Source organism: Homalodisca vitripennis, chromosome 5, assembly GCF_021130785.1.
Source record: "Homalodisca vitripennis isolate AUS2020 chromosome 5, UT_GWSS_2.1, whole genome shotgun sequence".
Classification (NCBI taxonomy): domain Eukaryota; kingdom Metazoa; phylum Arthropoda; class Insecta; order Hemiptera; family Cicadellidae; genus Homalodisca; species Homalodisca vitripennis.
Window position 1 is genome coordinate 117,031,700 of NC_060211.1, and position 12,090 is coordinate 117,043,789.

The 12,090-nt window shown below is 32.4% G+C and overlaps 1 protein-coding gene across 14 annotated transcripts in view; it reads right to left on the reverse strand.

The window, feature by feature from the left end:
• The window catches only part of LOC124362791 (kinesin-like protein unc-104), a 130,571-nt gene that overhangs the window by 41,557 nt on the left and 76,924 nt on the right, over nt 1-12,090 (reverse strand). For all 14 annotated transcript variants that reach the window (XM_046817585.1, XM_046817597.1, XM_046817592.1 and 11 more), the window contains 4 exons: nt 11,693-11,877; nt 8,083-8,197; nt 7,217-7,389; nt 6,406-6,587 (listed from right to left, as the gene is read on the reverse strand). In XM_046817585.1, coding sequence (XP_046673541.1) covers nt 6,406-6,587; nt 7,217-7,389; nt 8,083-8,197; nt 11,693-11,877 — 655 coding nt within the window. The remainder of the gene's footprint in view (nt 1-6,405; nt 6,588-7,216; nt 7,390-8,082; nt 8,198-11,692; nt 11,878-12,090) is intronic.

The following is a 12,090-nucleotide window of genomic DNA, read 5'->3' on the forward strand; positions in this document are numbered from 1 at the left end:
CTCCAACTATTTTTTCCTAATTAAAATAATAAGAATTAGAGCAAATTATTATTTAAAATTTTAAACCATTGCATTAACCAGCATATCATAAATTAATTAATATATTCTGAAGACAATAATATGTTTTGTTTAATACTTGTACAAAGTAATAAACAGAAGCATATTGAAAAAGAAGATTTGGCAGTGCTAACTAAAATCAAGTTTAAAAAGCAATGCATTTTGTTAAATGCTCCTGTATTCTAAGAAACAAACAATACCAAAGCAGTAAAAATAATTCACGATTCAATTAGATTCAGTCTGAAGTCAGAAAATGCTATCACCTCTTTGGTTATGATGACAAACATGTTGTATGCATTCTTGATTCTTGATTCTTGAAAATTATACATAAATCGAGTGGAAAAATAGTTTCCAGAACAACTTTTTTGCATTGCCATTGAAAGATGTTGTTATGTTAGGGGATCTTTAAAGTTTTGTGTTCTGTATAACAGTTCTACAACAGTGTCAATATAGTTAATAATCTTTATTACAACTTCTTTTAGAAATGTACATGTGTCAGAATTTCTATACAGATTAGTCAAGTTGTGTTGGTTTCATTTCTCATCCAGTCCAAGAATTCATCCATGAAGTAGAATGGTCAGGGTCTTTTTCAGATTCTGTTCTCGGAGTGACTTCATGTTGTCTGGTAGAAGGTTAAACAGCTTTGGCCCATGTAGGATGGTTTCTTTTCAAACTGTGTGGAATGGTGCAAGGGCAGGTGGAAGTTTAATGCATGGCGAGTGTTATGTTTATGGATGTTGTTGCCTTGTTGTACACATGTTCCTTATCAACATACATAATAACTTCTCGAGTGTGTAAGCCAACTATTGTTAAAATCTTTTGGCTGGGGAAAAAATGTTGCAGCTCTCTCTAGGACCCAGTTCTGACACTATCCTGATGGTTTTTTTCTGAATCAGCAGAATTCTATTGAAGTTTATTGTTGTGGTCCCTCCCCAAACTATGGAGACGTATGTCAAGTACGATTCAAACAGTGTGGTATGCAACTTTAGCTGTGGCTTCATCACTGATGTAATTGATTCTTTTTAAAACCTACAGGGTTGCACTTGATTTCTTGGAATGACTCTCAATATAATTAATATTAATTATTGATTGTAAGTTGCTGTCAACTATCATTCCAAGAAACTTGTCATATGGAGGTCACTTACATCTGGAAGCACTGGAATTTCGATATTTCTTTTTCCAAAAGCAAGCGGATTGGTCTTATCAGTATTAAGTAATATATCATTCCCGTTACAATACTGGTAAGCCGTGTTCAGTGCAATGTATGAGTTAACAGCCAGGTTGTTTGAGGATGATTCAGATACCAACAGTGTTGTGTCATCGGCATACATCAGAGGGGAGCAGTGTGTACCTATGTATTGTAACATGTTGTTCATCAGGAGAATGAACGGAACTGACCCCAATACAGAACCCTGTGGTACTCCCTGCTGATTGGAAGGGGGGGCTTTGATCTTGTTTAACAGTTGTGTAACAGTTACTTGGGTTATACCATTTTGTGAGTTTTGTATCTCAATGACTTGACTTCTTGCTTCCAGATAACTCCTCAACCATGCTATTACCTGTCCTACTCCAAGTTGTTAAAGTTTAGTAAAAATCAGTTCAGCTGCCAAGCAATCAAAGGCTTTGCTGAAATCCAACATGATACCAGCAACCACATTTCCCTCCTCCAAGGAGTCAATGATATTCTATCAGTTTGATCATGGCTGGTGTTGTTGACCTTCCTTTAACAAAGCCATGTTGGTCTTTTGTTAGGATGTTGTGGACTTTCTACCAGTCTTCCAAGACTATTCTTTCAATTACCTTGGAAAATATAGAAATTAATGATGTTGGTCTATAGTTGCCTGTCTCAGTATGGGACCTGTCTTTTAGCTTGGGGTATACCTTGCTTTGTTTTAGATATGAAGGAAAATGTTCTTGGGTTAGGGGTGGATTTGCTATACTGACTAGAGGTGGTATTATAGCTTTGCTGAAATTTCGTTGAGCCAGGCTGAGGATTGGGCTTAATGCTTAATGGCCTTAATTTTAAAGATTTTCCAAGCATGTTGTCATTTACGAATAATGGTTGTAAAATCGGTAGGTAGGCCTACTTATTCAATTCACTTTTAATTTACTGCTAGGCACAATTGTTTCATGAAAAATAGCTCAATATATTTTTAAAATATCCTCCTGAGAATTGGAGACTTTGCTGAAGCTCAACCTGAATCCATGGTGGAACCTATTATCAAATGCAACGTTGCCTATACAGAATTTAAGTTTCATGCAAAATTTCTATAGCTCAATTCATTATTGCGATATTTTAAAAACAGAAAAAAATTTTGCAAGTTGCCAGTATTAGTAGGCTTATTAATACTAAAGAACATTAGAAAATTAGTAATACTAAATTGTCCCCCCAGGAGGGTTCATTTCTGGCTAGCTTATACCTTCCAGTTGAACATACACTGTGTACAGCAAAAACCGATGTGTCACTTAAATCTAGGCAATCCTATGTATATCCAGGAGTGGCACATCACTAACCGCAAATCTAGAGATATTGGAGTCCAAAGGTAGATCGATAGATCTTGTCTACTGCGGGGATAACTGTTGCAGTTGGTGGGGCTCCCTACGTGTTATAGGCAGTTGCTAGTCTGAATATATGAGGGCGTGCCCCCCTGGCCACTTTGACTTGAGAGATAGGTACAGAACTGGCCTCCCCTTCTTCCAAGAAGACATGACTGAGATCCATGACCAAAATCCTTCCTCATGGATCTCAACGGAAGCGGCCCCTACCCCCAACCTTACTCATCCAGAATATCCTGTGGCTCCGGACGCAGTGCAAAAGTTATTTTAGGACTAAGTGGAAACTAAGCTTCTTGTACTAAGAGAATAAAAATGAAACACTAAATGCAGTCAAAAGATTTATAGAAACAGTCCGTATGCTTCTTGTTATTACTCTCAATGTCAATTTAAAGACAATAGTCATTGTCATAAAACACCAAACCCGTTTATGTTTATAAATATCAAAATCAATCATTGGAAGTGTATGTTCTAGATCCCATGTTAGATCCAATATTGAAGAAGGCAAAAAAGAGCAATCTTCTACGGTTTCGTCTTAATAAGCAGAATTTATTAAGTTTTGTGCACTGTCACTATCACCAAACTCATTTTCATTGTATCCTAATATTATTTGTAATTTGATATAAACTCATATAGAATTGTTTTTACATTATGAACCACTTACACATAACATAGTTACAGAACTGGAGCTAAACTCACCATTGACAATGAACCACTTGATATCACAAATGGTGAAATTAGTCAGAATTAAATAAAACACACTAGCCCTGATATGCAATATGTAAAACAAATTAAGCTTAAAAATTAATATTTTAACATGGGGATCACCCAAATGACTTTTTTCAGCACAGTAAATGAATGCGAATGCAGAGAGTATTTTGTGCTAGTTTTTCCTGATACTGTACACGGGAGAGAAACTACCCAGTAGTAATTAGAAACAGCTAGTTCTTTAAAAGACAGTTTTTCTGCTCAATAGCTATAGGTCAGAAACATCTGTCTACTGTTTCCTTTCCGACAATAAAAAAAAAGAAATTCAGCAGAAAAATTACCACATTGGTTAATGTGTCTATTGTACTCTCTCCTAATTTATTCTAAAAACAAAAGCATATAACTTCTTCTTGGATTAATATTCTTATAAAAACTACGTATTGAAACTAAATAACAAACAAGTTCATACAAACCTTTGTTTTTAAATATATTAACACATTCTGGGACATTGGCGCTATATTTATGCACATTAGAAGATCATAATCTACTGTGAATAAGCTGAAAACTGACAATGCTGAGCTGGGAGGTACAGTGAACCAATTGGAAAGCAGAATGGATGATATGTAGCAGTAGGGACATTGTTGAGGGGGTACGGGGTACACATGATATACAACCGTAGAGAGGGAACAACAATTGTTACAAGTAGTCTGGACAATTGGTAAAACTTTGGACATAACTTTACAGTTGATAACTAACAGTGATCAGTAAATGCCACATGCTACATGGAAAGTATGGGTTGGGAAGCCTACTGATTTAACAGTCAAGATGATGCACAGCACAGATGTTGAGGCTATGTTACAAAAATGGTGTGTAAAAATTATGTTTCTACCCATTACTTTTGACAACATGTGGAATCAATGAAAGTACATGCCTACACAAGGCTCCTCAATACAGGCTATTGGACTAAGAGAAAAACGTCAAACGTACCTACCTATGGATAAGAGGTGTCTAACAAGAAGAACTAATCTGGAGTCAGTGAAAGTGATGATAATCTTTAAAGTCTTAGATAGATTGTACATATGCTACTTTGCATAACATAATGTATTTAACAAAAGGCAAATGTCAAATCCATCAAATACTTGAAAAATCAACATATAAATACCAATTAAATAATATTTTTGAATTAAATATGGTATTTACAGTATATTATTGATGGACGATTGTATATAACAGAATCAATACTTTTGTTTTATTTACTTATGCTTACATAACAAAATTAAATAATTTTTATACTCTGTGCATTTTCTATCTGCTGTGGTCACCAGATAGACTGCTCACTGTTTCTTGTAAATAGTTAATAATATTTCCTCAAGTTGTATTGCATCTGTCTTCATATTAATAGTTTACATACTAATATAGGATAGATACAAAAAATACATTAGGTTAAGTAGATGCTTTTATTAGTATTTCTTCATTTTATTTCATAAGTACATAACAAAAATTATAGATGCATTGCAAGTTTGGTTAATTGATTAGAATTCAGAAACTATATAGTGATCTTGTAATGATGGTGGTAGTGGCGTAATGGCAGTGTGAGTAGAAGTAGAAGTAGCAGTAGCAGTGGCATTAGCAGCTACAATAACAGTATCAGTAAACAGCAGTAACAAGAGCAGTAGCAGTAGAAGTAGAAGTAGTGATAGCAGTAACAATAGCAGTGATAGTAACAGTAGCAGTAGCAGTAAAAATAGCAGCCACAGAGGCAGTAGCATTGGCAGTGAGTGGTAAAGATATAATTAAACTGTAAACTAACAAATGTGTCCTCATGGTAAAGTAGAAAATTGATTATTACTTTTATAACTGTACAATAAAAAGTTATAAAATAAATAATACATAAACTTCTTGTACATGACATCTTGTATATAAAACGGAAGACACTATTATTAGTTTAAAACACCATTAGCATTATAATCATATTAGTAAAGCAATGCACAATGTGTTATATGTACCTAATTTTTTTGGATGGCAAGTTTAATTTTTTGCTTGACTTCAAAGATTTAAAAATGTCATGACAAAGATTCATTTTATTGTTATAAGCCAAAATGCTAGCCATACTAGTCAGAATTCATGTTTATTTATTGATGATGATCTATAATTAATCCCCGGTAGTTAATAATTAACATGTGATATAATTGTTTTTTGTGTTACTGAAGATCGGATCAGTAACAATGAAATGAATAGCTATAAAATAACTTTAAATATATGAACAAGTAAGAACTGTTTGTAAAGGATGAAAAAAAAATCATTTTTAGTGACTTAGACAGTATTTTGAAAAAAAACCACGGTTAGTAACTAATAACAGTACCGTAACAAGAAAGATGTCACACACTTCCAAAAACCAAGATGCCATTATTAAAGGAACCTGCTAATAGAGAAGGTTACATTTGCAACCACACCTTATGTTGGCAGATCTGTAAATACTCCTGCTTTGTTAGACTGTACTGACTTGAAGCCAAATACTTAAAAGATTTAATGTGTGTTATTTACAAAGTCAATAAGGATATGTGTATTGAATATTAATTTATTTGTATTGAAAAATGACTTTAGCATTAAAATAAGTACTCACTTTCTTATACTATAAAATAATCAAAAGGCCTAATTTTTATTATTTTGTAATCACATGGTTCATAATCCAGAAAAATAAATAACTGGGTGTCTACTTATTTATCTATTTATAACTTTACTTCGTATCAATATTTGATAGCTTGTAAATTTTTGTATTAATTGCTTTAAAAAATTAATAAAACAATTCACGTTTAAATTAGCAACAGTGAGTTATGAAATAAAACAGAATCGGTAGCACATTATAAAGCATCTACAATGTAAATAATTAAGAACCAATCACAAAAACACATTTTGGAATTTGTTGCTAAGCTCCTCTATCTGTCATACAGGTTTATCCAAGTATAGAGAAAGGGGCAGCAAACTGCTTTGTGTCCACACATGCACTAATGATTACAGGGATAACAAGTGAAGGTACATAATGACCATTAATGGAATACGTTAATGCACAAGTACGTATTACTCTACCTAAGTTTCTCCAGGGTCCAGTAATGGGTGGCTCCGTTCTTTGTGTCCAGGACTTCCACGGCAACAATCGTTCTTGGAAACGGCCTTTCTTCATCTTCAGCCTCATCTTCGATCACAGGGATCATATCAGCAGGCAGAGGGGAGTACAGAGTGTCAGTCAAAAGTGTAAACTGAAATTGCACCTGCAAAATATTTGACACATTTTAACCCTTAGAGCGTTGGACACAAATTTCTGTACTTATCCCTAGTGCGCAATTAACTTTTAAAATATAAAAAAAACTTATCTTTTCAAAGACTACTACGTTTTGTAAAAATAAATATGTATAAGAAAACAACACATGGAATTTTTAAACTTACTAAAAATAGAAAAAAATCATAATTTTAAAGAAATAAAATTAACATCCCAGTTAAACTCATCCCCACAAGGATAAAGTCGTCAAACATGCAAGTGTACAGTTAATATGACAACAGATTTCGGAACATTAAAAGTAGGTCAAACATGACAAATAGGGTGCATCTGTTGTCTGACTATCAGTTAACATTCCAACACAATCCATCTCCAGTTTTAAGAATTAGTTAGCAATAGAGAACAAAAACTTTTATTGTGACATTTTCCATCACATGCACGTGGAGAAGTTTTTACCCTGCAGGATTTTCCATAAAATGCGTGGGAAGGGTTAAAACTCATACAAATGAACAAAATACCACCAATAAACAGTTTATATATAAATTAAAGCAATACAAATTTATAATACTGATACTGGTTTGCTGGCTAGCTTTGGTAATTTAATACGTTAATTCTAATATATACCTTTTTCTTGAGTTCCACAGAAATAGCATTAGCCTCTTTCAGGAATATAGCATTTCCCCATAGATCGTCTCTGAGGGAAGTGAACTGATGGTACTTCCACTTGCGGTAGGCCCAGGACGCTAGCTGGTACTCTCTTTCACTCCAGTTACATGCAGCCTCAAACAATGGGTTCACTGTGCAACATTCAACTATGTAACATTCATGAACACTGCAGATGCCAGAAAAAACTATTTCAATAATGAATTGGCTGTGAGTATACTGCAACCGATTAGTGTTCCCCCACCAACTTTAATATATAATAGCAGTAATACTATTCACAAGGACACTACTAAAACTGCACATGGTATGACGATTCATATCAGTGTGCCAGTTTAAATCTCAATTTACATCACAATAAAGCGAACGTTGGGACGGCTCGATCAAGGTGATAACTTAATACACCAGAAACAAAAACTGTTAAAGATATGCTGTATTTCAATTTTTATCTTTGACCGATCATTGGAATTTCTTTCTATATATACAAAAAATAACACCAAACAAGTCTACCCAATCATAACACAACATAATCTGTCACTAACATGAGCATTTAAAAATACCAGCTGTGTTCACAAAAACAGCTGATAGTGTTCTCTCTTCAAACAAATGTACCAACTACATTAAAAAAAAATATTAATGTGAAAAGTAAACCACTACATTCTATAAAAATGGACTAGAATATGTGCATTCTGTGTAGTAAGGGCTTTATAAACCTATAGGCCCTTATAATGTAAACCACCTCAATTTTACTGTTACATCTTCACCTTTTTGCAGTTATTATACATTTATATATTTTAAAAATCTTTTGGTAAAAACGCTTATGGCCTTACCAAAAATATCTTCTTCATTGTTGAAGTCCTCTGGTGTGTAAGAACTGTACATAGACATGGTCATACTCTGTTCCTCAACTTGTTTTTGTAATGCATCGATCCTAGCCTCATAGTTCTGGAAGCAAAACAAGAGAAAATTCACATGTGGATAATACAACACAAAAAAACTTATACATAACTTATTTGCAGGATGAGTCTTCCCTAACTTTTCTCTGCATTATTCTTCAGAAATTAATAGAACAGAACAAAATAACGGCCAATTATTTTTTAGTAGGAAACTGAGTAATTTAATTTTATATGTTTGGTTTGTTTCAATATATTGAGAGTAACAGTTTTAAAATTTAAATATAATGTTGTGATATGATTTAATAAAAGAACAATTTGTGTTAATATGTTTTTAACTACCAGTTTGTTCCCATCGTTTTTGTTTATAACCCTCTGGATCACAGAAGATAATTTTTCTATAAAGTAAATATTTAGGTAACATTTCCACATCCATCTGATTGGAAGCTGGAGTACAGAGGATTAAAATCTTATATTTAACTTGTCTTGGATTATCACATTACCCCCTGAAACCCAAGGAATTTCAGTGTACAGTAGGTTATCATTCGTCTCCATCAGATCATAATCCCCTTGGTGTCAAAGAGTTAAGGTATCAAGAGTTGACAAAAATAAGTAAAATCCAACATTCACATGTATTTACATCATGAAGGTAATCTTTAATCAAATTTTAATTCAAAAATGTATGTGTGCGTGCATGGGTGCATGTGTGTGTGTTTTAATATTTTACTTATAATAAAGTATTTTATTCATAGTTTTAGTACTGTTAAGACACAGGAAGCTATGACTCACTGTAATCCTCATTCCACTAAAGGTAAACTTTTCATATAATTCTTTTTCATTCAAAACACGACGCATCATTTTGGTAATATCTTTTGAGATTAAAAGATGTTTCCATAAACTTATTTGAAGTTATAAAGTGGCAAGCATCAACAAATTTCACAAAAATAATAATTAAAAATAAAAATGTATAACAGTTAACTAACATAATTTATTTCAGACATGAAATGTAATAAAAAATATTACTTTAAAAGTAATAATACCCAGCAAAGTTGGTTTTAAATCAATCACTAAAAACCAACTGGTTGATTTGTCATTAGTAAAATTATCTAGAGAACAAAACCTAATGATAATCGTTTGCAGCAGAATTCAGCTCACAAAAATAGTCTAATATTATGTGTTACAACATAAAATTTAAAACTAGAACATGAGTTAGATGTAGCAGAGGGTATCAGAACTGGAACACCAAAATTTCAAACCTGACAATATAAAACTATTAAAAAATGTTCAGCAGTGATTTTGGTACTGTTATCTGCGGATTGTTTGGAGAAAATTTTATGGACAATTGAGACTAAACATATATCAATATACTTACTTGGTACACACATATACAATACTTTCAATTACCACATTCACTATGACACAGCTTTCCATTAATGTATCCAATATGAATGAAAATTGAAATCCATAAACTGAATTATATCAGTGTTATTTTTTTGATGTTATCAAACAGTGTATTAATGAAAGATGTTATGTACATACTCCCTCAAATGTATAAATTAAAGTGTTCTCCAAAAGTTACTCACAGTTTGGAGTGAATAATAAATAAATTTAATAAATAAAACAAAACAAATAAATTTAGTTAATTATCAGATGAATTTCAAAATTATTTAGAGTTAATAAAATATTTTATATAACTTGGCATATTGTGTTCTTAAGTACTTTGAATCATAAAAGGTCATCTGTACTTTGTTAACAATATAGTAATGGTACTTAAAACATCAGACTAGTTATTTTGAATACAATGTTGTGACCAGCACAGGAAAACGTAGCTTGACACAGCACAAACAACTAATTAGAACAAAGCAAAAAAATCAGAGTCACATTACTTATACGTGTTTTAAAAATTATAAAGGCCGTTGCATGTAAACAGACTTAGTTCTGACAATCATAATACAAAGAAAGATGCACCTTGACAATGCATAAGCAAACAAGATACAAGTTAATTTGCAACTTAACTTGGTATAAACAATTATGATAAAACAATCTCAGTACAAATAAGCAGACAACTTGATGAAGCACATGTAACAAATAACAGTTGCCTTTGAGGCACTAAAGCTGGAGAGAGATGTTCTGCGTAGGATAAGAAGGCTTGTTACAGGACACTATCAGCTGAGAAAGCATCTTTTCAGGATGAGAGTCTTTGATGGAGACTGGCTGTGTGGACAGCATGAGAGACTGCTGAACATGGAATTCTCAACTGCAGTGAGCTGAGTGAGTGAGGGAGGGAGGGAGAGGTAGGGCACACAAGCATTTGAGACACTGGTTAAGGGGCAAGTGATACCTCTTGGAGAGCTCATAAGTTAAATACTTTGTCTAGCTTCTTGAAAAGGATAGAGTGCATTGAAGAAATCTCTTTCTTACTCATTAATGAGTGCAAAAAAAACCATTGAAGATCTGGGAGTTTGTTTATCCATTAAAAAATAAACAATTTTAAATAAATTGAATGATTGAAAAATATAAGACAGAGGTTTAATTCTTCTGAACAGCCTAAAGCCACAAAATGTATTTTTATCACTAAATTGATCAGTGAACAATTTAGTAACAGACAACTCAACTCAAGTGACACTAGAAAATAGGTTAGCTAATTGAATTTCTGATTCAAATTTTATTTAAAATTTGTGAATTGACCTTGGCAAATTGAACAAATAAATTTTTGTAAACTATGATCTGCAAGAATTTTTTTTAAATATTGAGAGCTGGGATTTTGAAAGATCCTATTAGAGTCTGAGATATAAGAGCTAGACACAAAAGGCAGAGATCGAAATACGTCATAAAACTGTTCTTATAGAATATGATGATGGGATTCTATTTACATGACATTTTATTATAGGATACAAACTAAAGCTTTCAATATGGTAATATTAAAAATGATTTCATTTGACTTATTTTGATTATCTATAGTTTTAGTAACATTATTTCCCTTTTAAAAATGACATTGATTAGAAAGTTTTACTTGCAAAAGTATACATACACCTATTACTTAAAAAAATTACAAAAAATCAAAGAAATCCATACTTGCAATTTTTGAACTGAAAAATCATATAAGTTTTATTTGTTATCGTTAGGTATTTATTTTCATTTAACTGTATAAATTATTTCCAAAATATATATTTGGTGCTTATTTATTATTTCTCCTACGTTTTAATAAAGAAAAAAGAACATAAATAAATTAAAATCCAGGATAAAATCTCACATTCCTTTTATTCCCTAATTTTGAAAAAAATAATAACTATGCCTGATTTCTTCCTAACTTCAAATAACCACCTCTCCCACCCCTGAAAACGGTATATTAGAAAAATACTATAACAAATAAAGCAATAACAAATTCTTCTTAACATCACACTGAAAATGTAGAAGAATGAACTTGAAAAGAGTCAGGGAAATGCCATAAGGATGCAAAAGATAACAGAGAAATTCTTCAAAACCATAGAGGTGGTTTGAAAAACAAGCTATGATGAATACATGAACCATTAGCAAATTAAAATACCTTTCTCTGTTCTTCAAAAGCCTGGTCCGCAGTCTCTTTCTCCTTGCGGAACTGCTCCTCCAGAGCAACTAATCGTTGCTTCATCTCTTGCTTGAGGTCCACACCCTGTTTCTCTAGTAGCTCTATCTGAGCAAAATTCCAGTCCACTGTTTCTCCATTGTTAGGGGTCTCGGCAGGTGATTTTTCTGTAAATGGTGTTTAATTTGAATAGATTTTAAATAATCTATTTTGACTCCACAGTTGAGAATGACATTACTGCATTGATATATGTGCATTCTTACTCAGCATTATTACTTTAGGAATGTGAATATAAAGAAATTATTTAAAAAACTTGGTGTTTTAATTACTAATTACAACGTAAATTAAAAAGAATATGTAAAAATTACTGAATAAATCTT